Source organism: Oncorhynchus keta, chromosome 28 (assembly GCF_023373465.1).
Source record: "Oncorhynchus keta strain PuntledgeMale-10-30-2019 chromosome 28, Oket_V2, whole genome shotgun sequence".
In the NCBI taxonomy this organism is placed as follows: domain Eukaryota; kingdom Metazoa; phylum Chordata; class Actinopteri; order Salmoniformes; family Salmonidae; genus Oncorhynchus; species Oncorhynchus keta.
In genome coordinates this window covers 44143709-44166198 of record NC_068448.1, presented here as the reverse complement: position 1 = coordinate 44166198, position 22490 = coordinate 44143709, and the positions used below count along the sequence as shown (strand labels likewise).

At 42.3% G+C, this 22490-nt stretch overlaps 1 protein-coding gene across 2 annotated transcripts in view; it reads left to right on the top strand.

The window, feature by feature from the left end:
* Positions 1-22490, top strand: part of LOC118361130 (cadherin-7-like) — a 116176-nt gene that overhangs the window by 89447 nt on the left and 4239 nt on the right. For both annotated transcript variants that reach the window (XM_052483126.1, XM_052483125.1), the window contains 2 exons: positions 6902-7019; positions 8013-8264. In XM_052483126.1, coding sequence (XP_052339086.1) covers positions 6902-7019; positions 8013-8264 — 370 coding nt within the window. The remainder of the gene's footprint in view (positions 1-6901; positions 7020-8012; positions 8265-22490) is intronic.

Here is a 22490-nt window from a genome sequence, read left to right as displayed (position 1 = left end):
ACACTTATGCAATCCTACTAAGTGATATCTTTAGAATTGCATGAGTGTTGATCCATTTCTACATGACCAGATCATGTTATGGAAAGAAGCGTCGAAACTCATCTCTTGGCATTCATTATCTCTGCCAATAATGGCTAGCTGGAAGGTTGCCCTTCTTTTCTGTGGCTAAACCAACTCGGCTCAAAATGTAACAATTGTATTGGTATTTCCAGATGGCATACCATTTTGATATTAAGGCACGTGGAAGTTCACATGTTCCAGAAGGCATTCCTATAAAAAAAGCATTTATAATAAAATGAAACAAGTTTACGTTCAAAAGGCTTTCTTGTGTTTACAGGAAACTCATTCAACAATTGTAGATGAAGATGTGTGGAAAAAGGACTGTGGGTGGGGGGTATACTTCTCCCATGGGCGTAGAAATTCAAAATGGGTGATGATATTAATTAACAATAACTTTGATCTGAATATACAAATTACAAATATTACAAACAAATCCTAAAGGTAGATGGCTGATTTTAAATATGTTATTGGACCATAAACAGATTTGGCACATTAATCTATACCGTACATGTCACGACTTCTGCCGAAGTTGGCTCCCCTGCCTGGGGGGCTCCCCTGCCTGTTCGGGTGGTGCACAGCTGCAAGCTGCCCAGTGACAGGAGCCTACCAGACGAGCTAAATTACTTCTACGCTCGCTTCGAGGCAAGTAACACTGAAACATGCATGAGAGCATCAGCTGTTCCAGACGACTGTGTGATCATCCTGTCCGTAGCCGATGTGAGTAAGAAATTTTAACAGGTCAACATCCACAAGGTCGCAGGGCCAGACGGATGACCAAGACGTGTACTCAGAGCATGCGCTGACCAACTGGCAAGTGTTTTCACTGACATTTTTAACCTGTAATACCAACATGTTTAAAGCAGACCACAATAGACAATCTGGACCCCCTCTTTCTAAAATTATCTGCTGCAAATGTTGCAAGCCCTATTACTAGCCTGTTCAACCTCTCTTTCGTATCGTCTGAGATCCCCAAAGATCGGAAAGCTTTGAAAGCTTTCTCCCCCTCTTCAAAGGGGGTGAAACTCCAGACCCAAACTGTTACAGACCTATATCTATCCTACCCTGCCTGTCTAAGGTCTTTGAAAGCCAAGTTAACAAACAGATCACCGACCATTTCGAATCCCACCGTACATTACATTTACATTACATTTAAGTCATTTATCAGACGCTCTTATCCAGAGCGACTTACAAATTAGTGCATTCACCTTATGACATCCAGTGGAACAGCCACTTTACAATAGTGCATCTAAATCTTTTAAGGGGGGTGAGAAGGATTACTTTATTCTATCCTAGGTATTCCTTAAAGAGGTGGGGTTTCAGGTGTCTCCGGAAGGTGGTGATTGACTCCGCTGTCCTGGCGTCGTGGGGGAGTTTGTTCCACCATTGGGGGGCCAGAGCAGCGAACAGTTTTGACTGGGCTGAGCGGGAACTGTACATCCTCAGTGGTAGGGAGGCGAGCAGGCCAGAGGTGGATGAACGCAGTGCCCTTGTTTGGGTGTAGGGCCTGATCAGAGCCTGGAGGTACTGAGGTGCCGTTCCCCTCACAGCTCCGTAGGCAAGCACCATGGTCTTGTAGCGGATGCGAGCTTCAACTGGAAGCCAGTGGAGAGAGCGGAGGAGCAGGGTGACGTGAGAGAACTTGGGAAGGTTGAACACCAGACGGGCTGCAGCGTTCTGGATGAGTTGTAGGGGTTTAATGGCACAGGCAGGGAGCCCAGCCAACAGCGAGTTGCAGTAATCCAGACGGGAGATGACAAGTGCCTGGATTAGGACCTGCGCCGCTTCCTGTGTGAGGCAGGGTCGTACTCTGCGGATGTTGTAGAGCATGAACCTACAGGAACGGGCCACCGCCTTGATGTTAGTTGAGAACGACAGGTTGTTGTCCAGGATCACGCCAAGGTTCTTAGCGCTGTGGGAGGAGGACACAATGGAGTTGTCAACCGTGATGGCGAGATCATGGAACGGGCAGTCCTTCCCCGGGAGGAAGAGCAGCTCCGTCTTGCCGAGGTTCAGCTTGAGGTGGTGATCCGTCATCCACACTGATATGTCTGCCAGACATGCAGAGATGTGATTTGCCACCTGGTCATCAGAAGGGGGAAAGGAGAAGATTAATTGTGTGTCGTCTGCATAGCAATGATAGGAGAGACCATGTGAGGTTATGACAGAGCCAAGTGACTTGGTGCATAGCGAGAATAGGAGAGGGCCTAGAACCGAGCCCTGGGGGACACCAGTGGTGAGAGTGCGTGGTGAGGAGACAGATTCTCGCCACGCCACCTGGTAGGAGCGACCTGTCAGGTAGGACGCAATCCAAGCGTGGGCCGCGCCGGAGATGCCCAACTCGGAGAGGGTGGAGAGGAGGATCTGATGGTTCACAGTATCGAAGGCAGCCGATAGGTCTAGAAGGATGAGAGCAGAGGAGAGAGAGTTAGCTTTAGCAGTGCGGAGCGCCTCCGTGATACAGAGAAGAGCAGTCTCAGTTGAATGACTAGGCTTGAAACCTGACTGATTTGGATCAAAATTCTCCGCTATGCAATCTGGTTTCCAAGCCGGTCATGGGTGCACCTCAGCCATGCTCAAGGTCCTAAGCGATATCATAACCGCCTTCGATAAAAGACAATACTGTGCAGCCGTATTCATCGACCTGGTCATGGCTTTCGAATTTATCAATTACCACATTCTTATCGGCAGACTCAACAGCTTCGATTTCTCAAATGACTGTCTCGCCTGGTTCACCAACTATTTCTCAGACAGTGTTCAGTGTGTCAAATCGGAGGGCCTGTTGTCCGGACCTCTGGCAGTCTCTATGAGGGTGCCACAGGGTTCAATTCTCGGGCCGACTCTTTTCTCTGTATACATCAATGATATCACTCTTGCTTCTGGTGATTCTCTGATCCACCTCTAACCAGACAATACCATTCTGTATAATTCTGGCCCTTCTTTGGACACTGTGTTAACTAACCTCCAGACCAGCTTCAATACCATACAACTCTCCTTCCGTGGCCTCCAACTGCTCTTAAATGCAAGTGAAACTAAATGCATGCTTCAACCGATCACTGCCTGCACCTGAACGCCCATCCAGCATCACTACTCTGGACGGTTCTGACTTAAGTATTTGTAAATGTCTACATATTCTATGTGTCTGGAATCGGCTTCCTATTTCGCAACAAAGCATCCTTCACTCCTGCTGCCAAACATACCCTCATAAAACATACTATATTACCGATCCTTGACTTCGGCGATGTCATTTATAAAATAGCCTCCAACACTTTACACAGCAAATTGGATGCAGTCTATCACAGTGCCATCCGTTTTGTCACCAAAGTCTCAGATACTACCCACCACTGTATGCTCTCGTTGGCTAGACCTCGCTTCATATTCGTCGCCAAACCAACTGGCTCCAGGTCATCTATATGTCTTTGCAAGGTAAAGCCATTATCTCAGCTCACTGATCACCATAGCAGCATCCACCCGTAGCACCCGCTCCAGCAGGTATATTTCACTGGTCACCCCCAAAACCTATTCCTCCTTTGGCCGCCTTTCCTTCCAGTTCCCTGCTGCCAATGACTGGAACGAATTGCAAAAATCACTGAAGCTGGAGACCCATATCTCCCTCACTAACTTTAAGCACCAGCTTTTAGAGCAGCTCACAGATCACTGCACCTGTACATAGCCCATCTGTAAATATCCCATCCAATTACCTCATCCCCATATATATATATATATATATATATATATATTATTTTTTATTTTTTATTTGCTCCTTTGCACCCCAGTATCTCTACTTGTACATTTATCTACTGCACATCTATCACTCTAGTGTTTATTTGCTAAATTGTAATTACTTCGCCACCACAGCCTATTTATTGCCTTACCTCCCTAATCTTACCTCATTTGCACACACCCTATATAGATTTTTCTCTATTGTATTATTGACTGTACGTTTGTTTATTCCATTTGTAACTCTCTGTTGTTGTTTGTGTCGCACTGCTTTGCCTTATCTTGGCCAGGTCACAGTTGTAAATGAGAACTTGTTCTCAAGTGGCCTAGCTGGTTACATAAAGGTGAAATAAAATTTAAAAAAATAGTCCCTGTGCCCAAAAACACTAAGTTAACCTGATTAAATTACTACTGACCCGTAGCACTCACGTCTGTAGACATGAAGTGCTTTTAACTTCTTTGGGCTAGGGGGCAGTATTCAGAAGTTTGGAGGAATGAGGTGCTCAAAGTAAACTGTCTATTACTCAGGCCCAGACGATAGGATATGCATATAATGGTAGTATTGGATAGAAAGCACTCTAAAGTTTCCAAAATGTTTTAAATAATATCTGTGAGTATAACAGAACTGATATGAATGTAATGAACTGATATGAATGTAATGCTTTTGTGTGCGGGGTGCAGTCCTCAGATAATCGCATGGTGTGCTGATCCTCGACACGGGGGCCCCTCAGGGGTACGTGCTCTGTCCCCCCCTGTACTCCCTTTTCACTCACGATTGCATGACCAGTCACGACTCCAGCACCATCATTAAGTTAGCCGACGACACAACAGTGGTTGTCCTAATCACCGACAATGATGAGACAGGCTGTTTTCAATATTATTTGGAAGGGCAAGCCAGACAAATTTAAACTGGCCTATTTATATAATGAAAATGAATTTGGAGGGCATGAATGATTAAATATTAGTAAAGGCATCAGTCATACAAATGTTATACTTAAATCCGAACTGGTTTTCTAGCAGATTGGTAAGAATGTCTCACCACATGTTAAAGAATGTCCTTTTTCCCTTTGTTCAGATTACAACCTCTCACTGTCGGTTATTTGAAAATAAACTTATCTCCAAAATATCACTATTTTTAAAACAAGCCATAGGAAGTTGGTTGCTATTTCAGTTTAATCCACCAGAAAATACAGAAAAAAATAATACAACAAATATTGTGGTTGAACTCAAATATACTAATTTATAAAAAAAAAACATAAATTGGACTATCAATCTACACACAATACCTCATAACGACAAACAGAAACAGGATTTGAGATTTTTTAAATAATTTATATTAAAAAAACGTCAATACCTTATTTACCTTTGCTATGAGACTCGAAATTGAGCACAGTTACATCTGTTTCCATTGGTCATCCTTGAGATGTTTCTACAACTTAATTGGAGTTCACTTGTGGTCAATTCAATTGATTGGACATGATTTGGAAAGGCACACACCTGTTTTACATAAGGTCCCACAATTGACAGTGCATGTCAGAGGAAAATCTAAGCCATGAAGTCGAAGGAATTGTCCGTAGAGCTCCGAGTCAGGATTGTGTCGAGACACAGATCTTGGGAAGGGTACCAAAAGAAATCTGCAGCATTGAAGGTGCCCAAGAACACAGTGGCCTCCATCATTCCTAAATGGCAGAAGTTTGTAACCATCAAGACTCTTCCTAGACCTGGCCACCGGGCCAAACTGAGAAATCGGGGGAGAAGGGCCCTCGTCAGGGAGGTGACCAATATCCCGATGGTCACTCTGACAGAGCTCCAGAGTTCCTCTGTGGAGATGGGAGAACCTTCCAGAAGGACAACCGTCTCTACAGCACCACCAATCAGGCTTTTATGGTAAAGTGGCTAGGTGGAAGCAACTCCACAGTAAAAGGCACATAACAGCCAGCTTGGAGTTTGTCAAAAGGCACCTACAGGACTCAGACCATGAGAAACAAGATTATATTGTCTGATGAAACCAAGATTGAACTCTTTGGCCTGAATGCCAAGCGTCACGTCTGGAGGAAACCTGGCACCAACCTGGTGAAGCATGGTGTTGGCATCCTTATGCTTTGAGGATGTTTTTCAGCGGCAGGGACTGGGAGACTAGTCAGGATCGAGGGAAATATGAACAGAGCAGAGTATAGAGAGATCCTTGATGAAAACCCGCTCCAGAGCGCTCAGGACCTCAGACTGGGGCAAAGGTTCCCCCTTCCAACAGGACAACAACCCTAAGCAGACAGCCAAGACAATGCAGGTGTGGCTTCGGGACAAGGCTCTGAATGTCCTTGAGTGGCCTAGTCAAAGCCCGGACTTGAACTCGATCTAACATCTCTGGAGATACCTGAAAATAGCTGTGCATCGACACTCCCCATCCAACCTGACAGAGCTTGAGAGGATCTGCAGAGAAGAATGAGAATACAAATACAATTGCTCCAAGCTTGTAGCGTCATACCCAAAAAGACCCAATGCTGTAATTGCTGCTAAAGGTTGTTTAACAAAGTACTGATTAAAAGGTCTGAATACTTATGTAAATATCATATTTCAGTTATTTATTTTTAATACATTTGCAAACATTTCTAAAAACCTGTTTTTGCTTTGTCATTATGGGTTATTGTGTGTAGATTGATAACGGAAAAAAAAACAATTGAATCCATCCCTATAATGTTTCAGAGAGAATCTCGTCCCTATAAGGCTGCATTAGGCTCCTCTTGCCAAAAAAAGCACTTACTGCAAGTGTTAAGTGATGTAAAATAATAGCTAACGTTATAAAATAAATATTTCCTATGAATCAAAATCAGCTTTATTAGCACCATTTTAGCCATTGGCCTGTTAAGCGAGATTTATGCTAGTTTGTAAATTAATTCAAACCTGTGAACGCAATTAGGCACCATGTTCAACCAGCACAGTTAATTCTTATGGAGATGCCAGGCTAAAACAAAGAAACTACAGATATGGATTGATGACCGTTTAGTGGCAACAATTAGGCAATTGTATCAATCAAACAATCAATCAATTGATCAGCTTCACAATTTGGTTGTGTCATTAGAGGTTCAGACAATCATAGAGGATGTGTGTGGTCATGTGTCCACAGGTCATCCAGACCATCAGCGCAGTGGACAAGGATGAATCTCCCAGTGGTCATCTCTTCTACTTTGCCCTACCTGCGTCTGTGGTTAGCAACAGCAACTTCACTCTCCGAGACAACAAAGGTAGGTGTCTCCTCCTTGTCAAATTACTCCAATTATCTCACAACAGTCCATTACTGACAACAGAGAAGAATGAGAGGAACATTTTTAATGTAAGAGATCAGGGTTTGTAAGCTATGTAAGATCAGGGTCAACCATGGCCAAGTGTGGATTGAGAAGTGTTCTTTGTAAATATTGGATTTTAAAGCATTAGACATTTCAAAACCTTTTTGATTGAAAGTAGTTGCTGAAATAAACTTTCTGAGGATGATTCTGATGGCTCATTCATGTTTCTTTCACCTTTAAATCCATTCAATGGATAAGAATATCTATGAATGTTTAATTGCAGGTTTAGAAGTGTGCAGGCAAAAACAGGTTTTGAAATGTAATGACACAATTTGAGTATAAGTATAATTTAATCACTAACGGTATCCTGCCCATTTGCAAAAATATTTTCCTCCTATGTACATTTTTTTCTGGACTACCCTGACATTATGCCATTATGCTTTCTCTTCTATTCCTCAGTTGTTACTATTCATATGTCACTGCCCAATTGAAAAAATACTATTGTGTTTATATAAACTATCATAGGAATACTATAGTATACTGTAGTATTTACAGTTTACTATAGTATAAATACTAGTGAAAAAAAGTGTACTACATACTGTAGTAATTTCTCTAGTGTTTTTGCTGACTAGTATACTGTACTGTTGTGTTTTTGAGGACTGTAGTATACTGTAAGTATTTACTGTAGTGTTTTTGCGAACTGTAGAACAAAGCATAAAAAAAACAAAGCATAAAAACAAAACAGTATAAAGTTGTCTCTGCAGCTATAGTATATGTGCTTTGTGAGATAAAGAAATCTCCTATATTAAGGTTGTTTTAAATTAGAGATGATATCAATCATTATAGGGTTGATCCACAGTCTGTAGGCTCATCACAGACTATGCAGGATTTGATCTCTAAACACTCTTCCCCTTCTTCCTGACTGATCATGTTCATGACCCTCCCTTCCAGACAACACGGCGTCTATCGTAACGAAACGTGGAGGGTTTCGTAGACAGGAGCAGATGCTGTATCGACTGCCCGTGTTGATTGTCGACAATGGAAGCCCTGCCCTCAGTAGCACCAACACCTTATCAGTGAACGTGTGTGACTGTGACTCGGACGGTGTGGCCCAATCGTGTGGAGCCATGCCCTACACACTTCCTGCTGGCCTCAGTGCAGGGGCCCTGGTCGCAATTCTGGGATGCATCATTACACTGCTGGGTATTTTTTATTTAACCTTTATAGGCAAGTCAGTTCAGAACAAATTATTATTTACAATGATGGCCTAACAGAAGGGAAAAGGCCTTCCGCAGGGACAGTGTCTGGGATTAAAAATAAAATAAAAATATAGGACAAAACACACATCACGACAAGAGAGACACCACAACACTACATAAAGAGAGACCTAAGACAACACATGGAAACACAGCATGGTAGCAACACAACATTACATTTACATTTACATTTAAGTCATTTAGCAGACGCTCTTATCCAGAGCGACTTACAAATTGGTGCATTCACCTTATGACATCCAGTGGAACAGCCACTTTACAATAGTGCATCTAAATCTTTTAAGGGGGGTGAGAAGGATTACTTTATCCTATCCTAGGTATTCCTTAAAGAGGTGGGGTTTCAGGTGTCTCCGGAAGGTGGTGATTGACTCCGCTGTCCTGGCGTCGTGAGGGAGTTTGTTCCACCATTGGGGGGCCAGAGCAGCGAACAGTTTTGACTGGGCAACATGACAACAACATGGCAGCAGCACAACATGGAAGCAGCACAAAACATGGTACAAACATTATTGGGCACAGACAACAGCACAAAGGGCAAGAAGGTAGAGACAACACTACATCAAGTGAAGCAGCCACAGCTGTCAGTAAGAGTGTCCATGATTGAGTCTTTGAAGGAAAAGATGGAGATAAAACAGTCCAGTTTGATAGTTTTTTTTCAGCTCCTTCCAGTCACTAGTTGCAGCGAACTGAAAAAAGGAGCGACCCCAAAAAGGAGCGACCCAGGGACGTGTGCTTTGGGGACCTGCAACAGAATGTGACTGACAGAACGGGTGTTGTATGTGCAGGATGAGGGCTGCAGTAGGTATCTCAGAGGGGGGAGTGAGGCCTAAGAAGGTTTTAAAAATAAGAATCAACCAGTGGATCTTGCGACGGAATTACAGAGATGACCAGTTTACAGAGTAGTAGAGAGTATAGTGATGTGTCCTATAAGGAGCATTGGTGGAAAATCTGATGTCCGAATGGTAAAGAACATCAAGCCTCTCAAGAGGACCCTTACCTGCAGATCTATAAATTATGTCTCCGTAGTCTGGCATGGGTAGGGTGGTCATCTGAATCAGGGTTAGTTTGGCAGCTGTGAGGAAAGAGGATGGATTACAATAGAGGAAACCATGTCTAGATTTAACCTTAGCCTGCAGATTTGATAGGTGCTGAGAGACGGATAGTGTACCGTCTAGCCATACTTCCAAGTACTTGTATGAGGTGACTACCTCAAGCTCTAAACCCTCAGAGCTGGTAATAACACCGGGGCATTCTTCTTACCAAACAACATGTCCTTTGTTTTGGAGGTGTTCTGAACAAGGTTAAGGGCAGAGATAGCTTGTTGGACACTAAGAAAGCTTTGTTGTAGAGCTGAGTATAAGCTGAGCATAAAACTGTTTCATCTGCATGTAAATGGCTGAGAGAGCTTCCTACTGCTTCAGCTGTGTTGTTGACGTAAATTGAGAAGGGCATGGGGCCTAGGATCGTGCCTTGGGGTACTCCCTTGGTGACAGCCAATGGCTGAGACATCAGATGTTCTGACTTTATACACTGCACTCTTTGAGAGAGGTAGTTAGCAAACCAGGCCAAATACCCCCGAGTGACACCAATACTCCTTAGCCGTCCCACAAGAATGGAATGGTCTACCATATCAAAAGCTTTGGCCAAGGTTGCAGTGACACATCCATAACCTGACCGGAAACCAGATTGCATACCCAAGAGAATATTATAGACATCAAGAAAGCCAGTCAGTTGATTATTAACACGTTTTTTCCAGCACTTATGATAAACATGGAAAAATATAAATCCGCCTATAACAGTTAGGATCAGTTTGATCTCCCCCTTTAAATAAAGTATGCACTGTGGCTGCCTTCCAACCAATGGGAGCCTCCCAAGAGAGGAGAGACAGGTTAAAAAGGTCAGAGATATGCTTGGGGAAGATCAACCATGAAGATCAACCATCTATGGGTAGTATTCTCATGTTATCTCCATGTTCATGAATGTCTGTTTTCAACATTTTTTGAGAACTTACTAATGTGATTATACAGTGCATTTTTAAAGTATTCAGACTTTACATTTTTTTTGTTGCGTTACAGCCTTATTCTAAAATTTAAAATGGGGTATTGTGTGTAGATTAATTAATTTCAAAAATATATTTAATCCATTTTAGAATAAGACTGTAACGTAACAAAATATGGAAAAAGTCAAGGTGTCTGAATTTAATATAGCAAAGGACATGAGGACATTCGGCGACATTCCCATCAGGTTGTTTAAGGGTTTCAGCGCAACATTATCCCACTGAAATTCTGAGTACATTCTAAGAATGTTGTGTGATGGTCCCAAGTGAACGTTCTCTGGGGGACCTTTGTCTAGTTCCCTGCAAATTCACAGGACATCACTGAGGACCATGTCAGGACCTTTTTAGGAAATTCTCAGGACTTTCCATTTACTAGTCCTTTGGACATTGCATGATGATTCCAAGGGAACATTCTCTGGGGGACCTTTTTATAGTTCCTGGTTTGACCTGTGGACATCTTTAGGACGCTCTTGGGACATTGTGTCATTGTGACCTGAACATTCTTGGGACATTGTGTTATGGTCCCTTGGAGGTTTTATCTTGATACCGGAATGTCCCTGGGACGTCCTGGTGGATGTTTTTAGGACGTTCTTTGGATATTGTGTCATGGTTCCCTGAAGGTTTTGTCTTATCCACGGTTTGTCACGGGGACATCCCAGAGCAAATTTCTTGGGAAATTTTGTCATGGTCACCTAAAAGTTTTGTCTAGTTCCAAGGACATTTTAAGGACTTTCTTGTGACATTGTGTCATGGTCCCCTGAATGTTCTTTGGACTTTGTCATAGTCCAATCAAGAGTTTTGTCATGTAATGGTCCCAGGTGTTCTAAACCATAAGTAAAGAAATGAAATGGTAAGGGGGTTTTAAGGCAAGTGGAATCCTGTTCAGCTAAAATAGTGTACACGTCTTTAATCATTGACAATGTGATTACATACAACATGACTTGATCGCTACTGACTTTTCTATATGACCCCACCTGGGATTTGAACTTAACAACCTCTGGATTTGGGGATATGCTATCTTTCTGCTGCGCCACAAACTAGAATATCAGAAGTCCCCTGCACATTTATTACCTACAATACATCGCTGCACTTAGCAAAAGAGAGCCATCTGCAATGCTATTTTAGTTATCAGTTAATCTGACACTTCTCTAATTGATTTTATTGATTTATTTCAGCAATTTGAGTTTGGGTTTTCAGTATAGTTGTCTAATATTGGTGGGTCATATTATTCTGTTTTAACCTGTTACTCCTACCCCCTACTTTTTCGAACATTCTGTTAAAAATCGCGCAACATTTCAGCGCCCTGTTACTCAGGTCAGGAATATAGTATATGCATATGATTAGTATGTGTGGATAGAAAACACTCAGACGTTTGTAAAACTGGTTAAATCACGGCTGTGACTATAACAGAACGTGCGTTTCATCGAAAAGTGCAGGAAAATCTGATCACTGAAAATGGAAAAATATATCCATTAGCCACTTCAACCCATTGTTATGGGCGAACGACATTAAATGGGGCTGAGGTTGCAGTACCTACAGCTTCCACACGATGTCAACAGTCTTGTCATTTGCCAATTCTTTGTTTCTTGGTCAAACGAACAAGAGACAGGCTTTTTCTTCAGGTCTCCGACCGGATATTTTGGTTGAGAAATACCCGGACATTATTTCCAGACGGACCCCTATAGAAATCTCGTGATTAATTTGATCGCTTATTAATGTTTAATAATACCTAAAGTTGCATTACAAAAGTATTTCGAAGTGTTTTGTGAAAGTTTATCGTCGACTTTTTAAATTTTAAAAAATGACGTTACGTTATAAGACGCTATTTTTTTTCTTTTATCACACAGTCTTCATAGATCGATATCTAGGCTATATATGGACCGATTTAATCGAAAAAAAAGACCCAATAGTGATTATGGGACATCTAGGAGTGCCAACAAAGAAGATGGTCAAAGGTAATGAATGTTTTATATTTTATTTGTTGCGGTTTGTGTAGCGCCGACTATGCTAATTATTTTGTTTACGTCCCCTGCGGGTCTTTTGGGGTGTTACATGCTATCAGATAATAGCTTCTCATGCTTTCGCCGAAAAGCATTTTAAAAATCTGACTTGTTGCCTGGATTCACAACGAGTGTAGCTTTAATTCAATACCCTGCATGTGTATTTTAATGAACGTTTGAGTTTTAACTAGTACTATTAGCATTTAGCGTAGCGCATTTGCATTTCCAGCAAGAGGTTAATGTTACTCCTGAATCACCACAATAAATGCAATATTTTTTCTTCAGTGTATTTTTAACAGAGCTAAGATTGATTTTGAAGTGGAAAGTGTTGAAATAGGCATACATGTGAAATCATTAATTGAGTATGTTTATTAATGGACAGTAATAATTAGATATTAAACTGATTATGGCAGTAGGCAGATCATGCAAAAGTAATCTAAAACATCTTACTCTGCTTAACTTAATAATTAATCGGCATCTGTTCAAAATTAAAGTAAGCGTAGGCCGATTAAAATACCTGGTTTTCTGAGATATCTTTCAAATTATTATGACATGCATACATTCAGTTGCTCCGAATTCACTTCACTCAAGCTAAAGAGGGAGACTTACACCGCTGGAATGCCGATTATTTGATCTGCGCATTTGCTAGCACCAGCCGAGCAAGTCTCCCTCTTTTGCTTGAGTGAAGTGAATTCGGAGCAACTGAATGTATACATCATAGAAGTAGTTTTCACAGAATCAAATATGCGTCCCTAAAAAATAACATGGTCGCTGTGGTAAAACATTTATTTTAATTGCCGATTTTCTGCATGTATCAGAGTGCCATTATGTTGCCTGATTTCAGGTGTGTAAACAGGATTATTAGGAAAATCGTTGTTCTTGCAAAGCATGTAAACGTTTTAATAAAATTATTATATTTAGCTGACTATCCACAATAATCACATTATTGTAACCGTACTCATTGATTCAGACATGGTGGCTTAGCAGGGTGATTAGAATGCTGTGAACCAAGAGGTCGGGAATTCAAATCCCAGGTGAGGACATGTTAAATAATAATGACTGTATGAATACACATACATGGTGTAGTCATGTACTGTGTTTCAACTATGTATCTTGAAAACACATTGTCAAAGGCACTGTTTGTGTGTGGGTGTCCCTACCATTGCCAAAGAGCTATGACTGGATCAGTGGTTCATGAATCAGGGCCTTGATGGACTTGGCAACAGTAACAAAGGGTGATGTGTAATGAAACTAGGGTGCGCGTACCATGGTTAGATTTTCTGTTTTTGGGGGGAGAACGTTTCTTAGCGACCATCGGGTGACGTCCCTGGGACAAACCGGGAACTAGACAAAAACCCTGAGGGAACTATGTCCCGACATCCCAAGAAAGTCCTACAAAACGTCGTCGGGGAAGTGCCCGGGACAAACCGGGAACTAGACAGAACCTGCGGGGGGAAACCGCCTGTCGACTTCAAGCGACCATTTCGTGACGTGCTGGGGACGTCCTAACGACTCTTTGTTTGCAGGGTTTGAGCATGCCTTTGTGGATATAGGGAGAAGGTACAGTATGTGTAAAGGATTCTCACTTTTTGACAGGTTGTGTCTCTCATGATGATAACGCTAGTAGTCACATTTGTTTTGAGCTTTTTCTATTAATGATTGCACTTGCAAATGAGATTTAATTAACTAAGCCACAAACAAAATACAACAGTGAACCATCACCAATGGTCTTCATTATTGCCCATTAAATCCAGAGACAGGGTTTTTACACCACATCACAGCACAGTCAGAAGAATAGTTTAATGCGCTGGTAAACTTAATTGAACATTGAGATGGAGTCTTAAAAGGATCGGTGTCCCGCTAGTGGAACAACTTCCGGTGAAACTGGAGGGAGCATAATTCAAATAAATTCTATTAGTTATTATGGGTTTTAAACATTTAGGTATATATAAGTGTCTAATACCCTCTGATAGCTTACATTCTTGTTAATCTAACTGCACTGTCCGATTTACATGAGCTATTACAGTGAAGGCATGCCATGCAATTATTTGAGGATGGCGCCCCACATCAAAATATTTTTCCACTGGCACAGGTTACATAACAAAGAAGAAATAATCACTTACTTTTTGAAAATCTTAATCTGATTTGTCATCCAAAGGGTCGGGTCGCAGCTATAACATGTCGTTTTGGAAGAAAAACATTTTTTTTATATCCCAAAACCTCGATTTGAGTAATCCACTGCAGAGAAAGGAATCTGAAAATCTGCCCCTAAACTTTGTTTCAACAAGTCAAAATATGTTCTATTTACTCCTCAGACACCCTAAAATGTAATCAAACTATAATATTTATTTTGGAAAGAAGTATGTTCAATAGGAAACCGATTTTAGCAGGTGCACAACTTCAACATGGCGCGCAAAAACACCGATTTCTAAGACTGTGTCCTCATGCAAAAACTGTTATTTCTTATTTGTTTTTGAAGTTGCAAGCATGAAACCTTGAACATGGACTGCTGACACCCTGTGGAAGCCATAAGAATCCAGGGAGCTATTTTACAATGTGACCTTTCGCTTGCATTTCTAAGAGGATAGTCTCTGGCTGGTTGGTTTTTCTTTGGATTTCCTCTTACCATATATATTTTGTTATATTATTCTACGTTATGTTAACATTCTTACAAAGTTCAAGGTGTTTTCTTTCCAATGGTACCAATTATATGCATATCTTGGGTTCAGGGCCTGAGCTACAGGCAGTTTTACGTTGGGCACGTCATTCAGACAGAAAAGGAGAAGAAAGGGGCCTTGCTCTACAAAGTTTTAATGGGATATACAATAGGGACAGCCAACACTCACTTACATTTTAGTTTGCAAAAGTAAACCTTTTTATTGCAAATGAGAATACTTTTTGTAATAAATGAGAAGATGAAAAGAGCAACAGGGGAAAGAGGTAGTGGTGGAGTTCTGAACCCAGCATTGCTAATGAAAATCAATTAGAAGTTATGAGGCTTAGAGACTTAGAACTTATTGCTTCCAGTCCAAGCCCATGTCTGTTTTTGTGTGTATTTGTGTGTGTGTACATGAGCTGCTCCGTGGGTGGATGAGTCCTCATCTGCCTTCATCAATCAGTCTGTGCTGCTTAACTTTATATCCTTATACTCCATTCTCTCTCCTCCACTTCTTCTTCTCTGCTCTCCCCTACCCCGTCTCCCTGCGTGACCCTCCCCCACCCCTAGAGGAAAAATAAATGCACACCTATTTAGGCGAGATGCTTGCTAGCAGAGTGGAAAACTTGAAAATAGAGGAGAGCCACACACTAAGAGCTCAGATGCAAAAATATAATGTCCAACGTTTCGACAGGCAAGCTGTCGTCATCAGGGTATAATCACAAACACTGCAGGGTGACTCGTTTATATAGTGTTGAAAGACACACACAGGTGTCTGTTATCATGGCCAAGTATGTCCTAATATCATTGGGTAATTCTCAAATATTAAAATTACATACAAAAAACATACAAAAACCAAATGGATAGCATACAATCATAGATTCAATTTAGACTACATAAGCCTACAAACAATTACAAAGTCACAATAATCACAAGAATGGCTTCAGATCAAAGTCTACGTTGAGGCCGAAGGGAGCAAGGGTCCTCCTCCACCCCTCCCTGCCTCCCCCTCTTGCATTAATACTCTGTGCATAACCCCTTTCTCTCTCCTCTCTGTCTTTGCTCCCAGATCTGGCATCTCCATCAACGCATGTTTGAATCTGCGGCACTGCAATTGGGGGCGTGATTGCATTGTTTTGACTGAGAGGAGAGCCCAGAGGAGAGAGTCCAGGGGAGAGAGTCCAGGGGTGTTGCTGCTTCTGCGTCCTCAGGTGCTGTCAGCTCAGGTGTCCCTCCAGCCATACTAGAGTAGAACAGGGACTTGTTTTCCAAAAGCCTTCGTAGCGTTATGATTATCGTTAGAACCTTCTTACGATGCACCGTTAGTATATGAGGTGTTTCCCAGAGCCAGATCGTTAGTAATGTGGCTCTTAAAAACATTTGCACATCTACTAGTGATCATACGTAGAGCAGTCAAAGTGATCATTAAATGCTTTATTCACAAAATATCTCAATTAAACATAGAATCAAGATGTTCAGGCTGTCTGACTATGACTGCCGATAACATAAGAACAATTTTTTGGACCTTCCTCGGACACCGCCAAGTATATAGGTCCTGGATGGCAGGAAGCTTGGCCCCAGTTATGTACTGGGCTGTACGCACTACCCTCTGACGGTCGGATGCCGAGCAGTTGCCATACCAGGTGGAGATGCAACCAGTCGGGATGCTGTAGAACATTTTGAAGAACTGGAGATCCACACCAAGTCTTTTCAGTCAGGCATTGTCCTGCCCTCTTCATGATTTTCTTCGTGTGTTTGGACCATGATAGTTTGAACTTGAAACTCTCAACCCGCTCCACTACAGCCCTGTCGATGTGAATGAAGTGTGTCCGGCCCTCCTTTTCCTGTAGTCCACGATCATCTCCTTTCTCTTGCTCACATTGAGGGAGAGGTTGTTGTCCTGGCACCACACTACCAGGTACTCTGACCTCCTCCCTATAGGCTGTCTCATCATTATCGGTGATCTGGCCTACCACAGGTTGTGTCGTCAGCTAACGTAATGATGGTGTTGGAGTCGTGCTTGGCCACGCAGTCGTGGGTGAACAGGGAGTACAGGAGGAGACTAAGCATGCACCCCTGAGGGGCCCCCGTGTTGAGGATCAGCGCGGCAGATGTGTTGTTGCCTGCCCTTACCACCTGGGGGCAGCACTTCAGCAAGTCCAGGATTCTCACATAGGTGTTATTTTTGTCCTGGTGACAACGTGAGTATTACAGACTCGGTCAGGGAGTGGTTGAAAATGTCAGTGAAGACACATGCCAGGTGGTCCACGCATGCTCTGAGTACATGTCCTGGTAATCTGTCTTGCCCCGCGGCCTTGTGAATGTTGACCTGTTTAAAGGTCTTGCTCATATCAGCTACGGAGAGCGTGATCACACCGCTCTCATGCATGCTTCAGTGTTGCTTGTCTCGAAGCGAGCATAAAAGGCATTTAGCGCGTCTGGTAGGCTTGTGTCACTGGGCAGCTTGCAGCTGGGTTTCCCGTTGTAGTCCGACGAGCGTCAGAGCCGTTTGTAGTAGTATTCAATCTTAGTGCTATATTGACACTTTGCCCGTTTGATGGTTCGTCTGAGGGCATAGCGGGACTTCTTATATGCGTCCAGATTAGTCTCCTGTTCCTTGATAGCGGCAGCTCTAACCTTTGATATGTACACATGGTCACTGTGGGGGGGACGTCATTGATGCACTTATTGGTGAAGCAGTGACTGAGGTGGTTTACTTTTCAATGCCATTAGATGAATCCCGGAATATTTTCCAGTCTGTGCTAGAAAAACAGTCCTGTAGAATATGCGTCATTTGACTACTTCAGTATTGAGTGAGTCACTGGTACTTCCTGCTTTCGTTTTTGCTTGTAAGCAGGAATCAGGAGGACAGAATTATGGTCAGATTTGCCAAATGGAGGGTGAGGGATAACTTTGTATGTGTCTCTGTGTGTGGACTGAAGGTCGTCTAGAACTTTTTTCCCCTCTGGTTGCGCATGTGACACGCTGGTAGAATGAGGTAAAAAGTGTAATATTATTGTTCTTGTCTCTCGACCTGGCTTTGATGAAGCATTGGACTGTAGCAGATGAGCTACATGAGTGTTGACAAGGCGATGACCAACTTCAACTCGGTAAGTCAAATTACCTCTGCAAGATCGCACCTGAGTTCCACAGTCGATTGAAATTAAATACCATCACCCTCTCTCCCTCTTTGAATTCTCTGACAGTTTTTGAGTGTCTGTCATGAGCTCTCTTCTGCTGTAGCTTGTGCTTTGCCACAGTGTTTGACAAGTCTGGTTTCAACAATGTCAACAACGTGGTTGGCATTTCAGAAACAGTTCAGCTGGTGTACATTCCTTTATTGTGTGTGGTGTGGTACTGTGTGTTGTGCCTTTGGTAGGTGGGCACCAACTGAACCCCGAATTTAGTCCAGGCCCTCTTATTAAAGGTTTGCACGGCTCTCTCCACTGCTCCGTTTTTTGCCGGATGCTAAGGTGGTCATCATTATAAATAAGAATTTGTTCTTAACTGACTTGCCTAGTTAAATAAAGTTTAAATAAAGTTTAAATAAAACACAATACAAAATACTCTGTTGTTCTTCAAAATCGTTTGAGATGAAAGGATCTGTTGTCCGAGACGAGCTCTTTGACTAGTCCAAAGGATACAAACAGGTGTCTGAGAATATTCATGGTCTTCTCAGCTGTGGTCAGTTGAGTAGGGAACGCTTCCATCCACTTGGAATGTATATGGTCAACAACAAGGAAATGTTGCTTGTCAATCTCGACGTAATCCACATGGATGTGTTCGCATGGTGTAGCAGCCCAGGACCATGGATGAAGAGTTGTAGTAGCAGGCTTGTTGCAAACAGCTTCACAGTGTGAGTTGTGTCCCAGAGCTGAGGTAATTTTTGGGGCCTTTGCTCCGCTCCTGAACTAATACGGAAAGTTTATGGCAAATTTGTCCACATTGTTGCATCCGCTTCATCAACAGGTGCAGGCTGATACAAAGTGTAATTGGCCTCCACAATGTGAATAAGCATTCAAGACTTGCAAACGTTTGCTAAAGAGCAAGTGGCTTGCCCACTACGACACAGAGATGAAGCTGAGACTCGCGTGTGATGCATCTCCATATGGATTAGGAGCCCGTCATCTCACATGTTCTACCATCAGGTGAAGAACACCCTATCGCATTTGCATCATGGACTCTGTCACCAAGTGAGAAAAATTATACTCAAATTGAGAAGGAAGCCCTGAGAATAATATTCGGAGTGAAGAAGTTTCACAAATACCTCAATGGAAGGAAGTTCCAACTGCTGACAGATCATGAGCCTCTGTTGGCCATCCTTGGATCAATATCAGCCATACCAACCCTGGCTGCACTTTGGGCTCTGATATTGCTAGCCCACGGCTATGAGATTGAGTACAGGCGATCCAGTGATCGCTCAAATGCCGATGCACTATCAAGCTTACCATGCAAAAATGACACCGACAGTGAAGATGATAGAGCAGTATTGCAGATCTCTCTCATCGACGGACTGCCCATATCTGCTTCAGACATAGCGGAGGAAACGAGGAAAGACCCTGTGCTTTCAAAAGTTTTGGATTTAACATTGGCCGGCTGGCCAACCTTCGTAAACGATGATAACCTTCACCCATGCATAGAAAATAAAGACCAGCTGTCTACTGATCAAGAATGTGTTCTGTGGGGATCAAGGGTGGTGGTGCCTCACAAATTCAAGAGAAGACTTATCTGATCTGCATGAGGTACATCCAAGGATCACTCAAATTAAAACCCTCGCCCGCAGTTATCTGTGGTGGACTGGACTGGAACAGGACATTCAGCAGCATGTAGGCCACAAGGTGCTCTTCGATGGTTGGTGCTGACACGAGGATGTCATCCACAAAGCACACAACATTGTCTATGCCATCCAAGACCTGATCCATTGTGTGTTAGAATAACGCTGAAGCTGTCGAGATTCCAAAGGGCAAGAGATTGAATCTGAAAAGCCCATTACACAATGGGCTTTTCAGATTCAATCTCTTGCCCTATGGAATCTCGACAGCTTCAGCGTATTGATGGTTAGATACTGTTCTGACTCCGCATCCAGCTTCAGTTGCTCATAAGCGAATGACAGGTCCAGTTTACTGAAAACCTTCCCACCAGCTAGAGTGGCCTTGAGAGTTTCAGTCAGTTCTGCATAGGTCAACTCCACTGCTTTTACTGGTTCAACGAGATCTTTCAGCAATCCATACTCAGTTGGACCCAAAACACTGAGAAATACGCCTGTTTTTTTTTTCATTTTTGATTTCATTTACAGCCAGCCAACGCTCCAAACGCTCTAAATAAGAATCTAAATCCTCTTTTGTATTCTGGTACTTGACCAATGGTTGACATTTTCACAGTTTTCACATTTCTTGTATTCATTTTCAGAATTTTCATCAAATTCATCACTTTCTCCAGTTCAGAAGATTCTGCAATTTCTTCATTAGCTGCAACCATTTGTAATAATGTACACATTGTTCCGGTTACTAGTCCAACACTCTAACCACTAGGCTACCCTGCCGCCTTCTTTATATGGTGGCAATCAGAAGACATTCATTTACTCAATAAATTATCCTTTTGTTCGATAAAAAGTCTCTTTATATCCAAAAACCTCGGTTTTGTTCACGCATTTTCTTCAGTAATCCACAGGCTGAAACGCAGTCAAAACAGGCAGACAAAAACATCTAAATTGTATCCGTAAAGTTCATAGAAACATGTCAAATGATGTTTAAATTCAATCCTCAGGTTGTTTTTAGCCTAAATGATCTATAATATTTCATCAGGACATTAACGTTGTCAATATAAGAGATAAACAATAAATGCACTCTCTTGGGATTGCACATGAAAAATCTCTGCGACACGGTAGGGTCCACTCATTCAGACTGGTCTTACTCCCTCATTTATTAGAATACAAGCCTGAAAACAATTTCTGAAGACTGTTGACATCTAGTGGAAGGTATAGGAACTGTAAAGTGAGTCCTAAGTCAATGGATACTGTAATGGCATTGAATAGAAAACTACAAAACAAACTAAAAAAATATTTCCTGAATGGATTTTTGTCAGGTTTTCGCCTGCCAAATCAGTTCTGTTATACTCACAGACACTATTTTAACAGTTTTGGAAACTTTAGTGTTTTCTATCCAACTCTACCAGTTGTATGCATATCATATCTTCTGGGCCCGAGTAGCAGGCCGTTTAATTTGGGCATGCTTTTCCTCCAAAATTCCGAATGCTGCCCCCTACCCTAGAGAAGTTAAGGCGAAAGCATTCCATGCGATTATCTGAGGACAGCACCCCGCTTACAAAAGCATACAAACATTTTACAACCAAGTAAAGGAATAGCGATAAAAATAATCACATACGAAGATCTTCATATGGTTGCAGTCACAAGAGTCCCAGCTACACAATAAATGTTTGTTTTGTTCGAAAAAGACCCTCTTTATATCCCAAAAACTCTGCTTTGTTGGCGCGTTTTGCTCAGTAATTCACTGGCTCAGAGGCGGTCAAAACATGCAGAAGAATACATCCTAATAGTACTGGTAAAGTTCGTAGAAACATCTCAAACAATGTTTTATAATTAATCCTCAGCTTGTCAATTGTCTAAATAATTGATAATATTTCCACCGGACAATAGCATATTCAATAGAAATGAAAAACAACAAAGGGCACGTGCAAACCAGCACTGCATGATTCTACAGTCCACTGACAGAAAGGTCTCATTCGTCTTCATTTATTTAGAAAACAAGCCTGAAACAATGTCTAAAGACTGTTGACATTTAGTGGAAGCCATAGGAACTCCAATCTGGGTCCTAACCCATTAGATACTCTATAGCCATTCAATTGAAAATACCCACATCAAAATCGTCAAAATAACCACATAATTTTCCTCAGGTTTTCACCTGCCATATCAGTTCTGTTAGACATAGACATTATTTTAAAAGTTTCTATCCAAATCTACAAATGATATGCATATCCTAGCTTCTGGGCCTGAGTAACAGGCAGTTTACTTTGGGCACGCTTCTCATCCAGACGTCGAAATACTGGCTGGGCCAAGAAAATTAAGAGACTTGCCCCGAAGCCGCTCCTGCGTTGTCTTGGCTGTGTGATTTGGGTCGTTGTCCTGTTGGAAGGTGAACCTTTGCCCTAGTCTGAGGTCCTGAGCTTTTGGAGCATGTTTTCATCAATTTTCTGTCTGTACTTTTCTCCATTCATCTTTCCCTCATTCCTGAGTAGTATCCCAGTCCCTGCAGCTGACAAACATCCCCATAGCATGATGCTGCCATCACCATGCTTCACCGCAGGGATGGTGCCAGGTTTCCTCCAGACGTGATAGTTGGCATTTAGGCCGAAGAGTTTAATGTTGGTTTCACCAGAGCAGAGCATCTTGTTTCTCATGGTCTGAGAGTCCATTAGGTACCTTTTGGC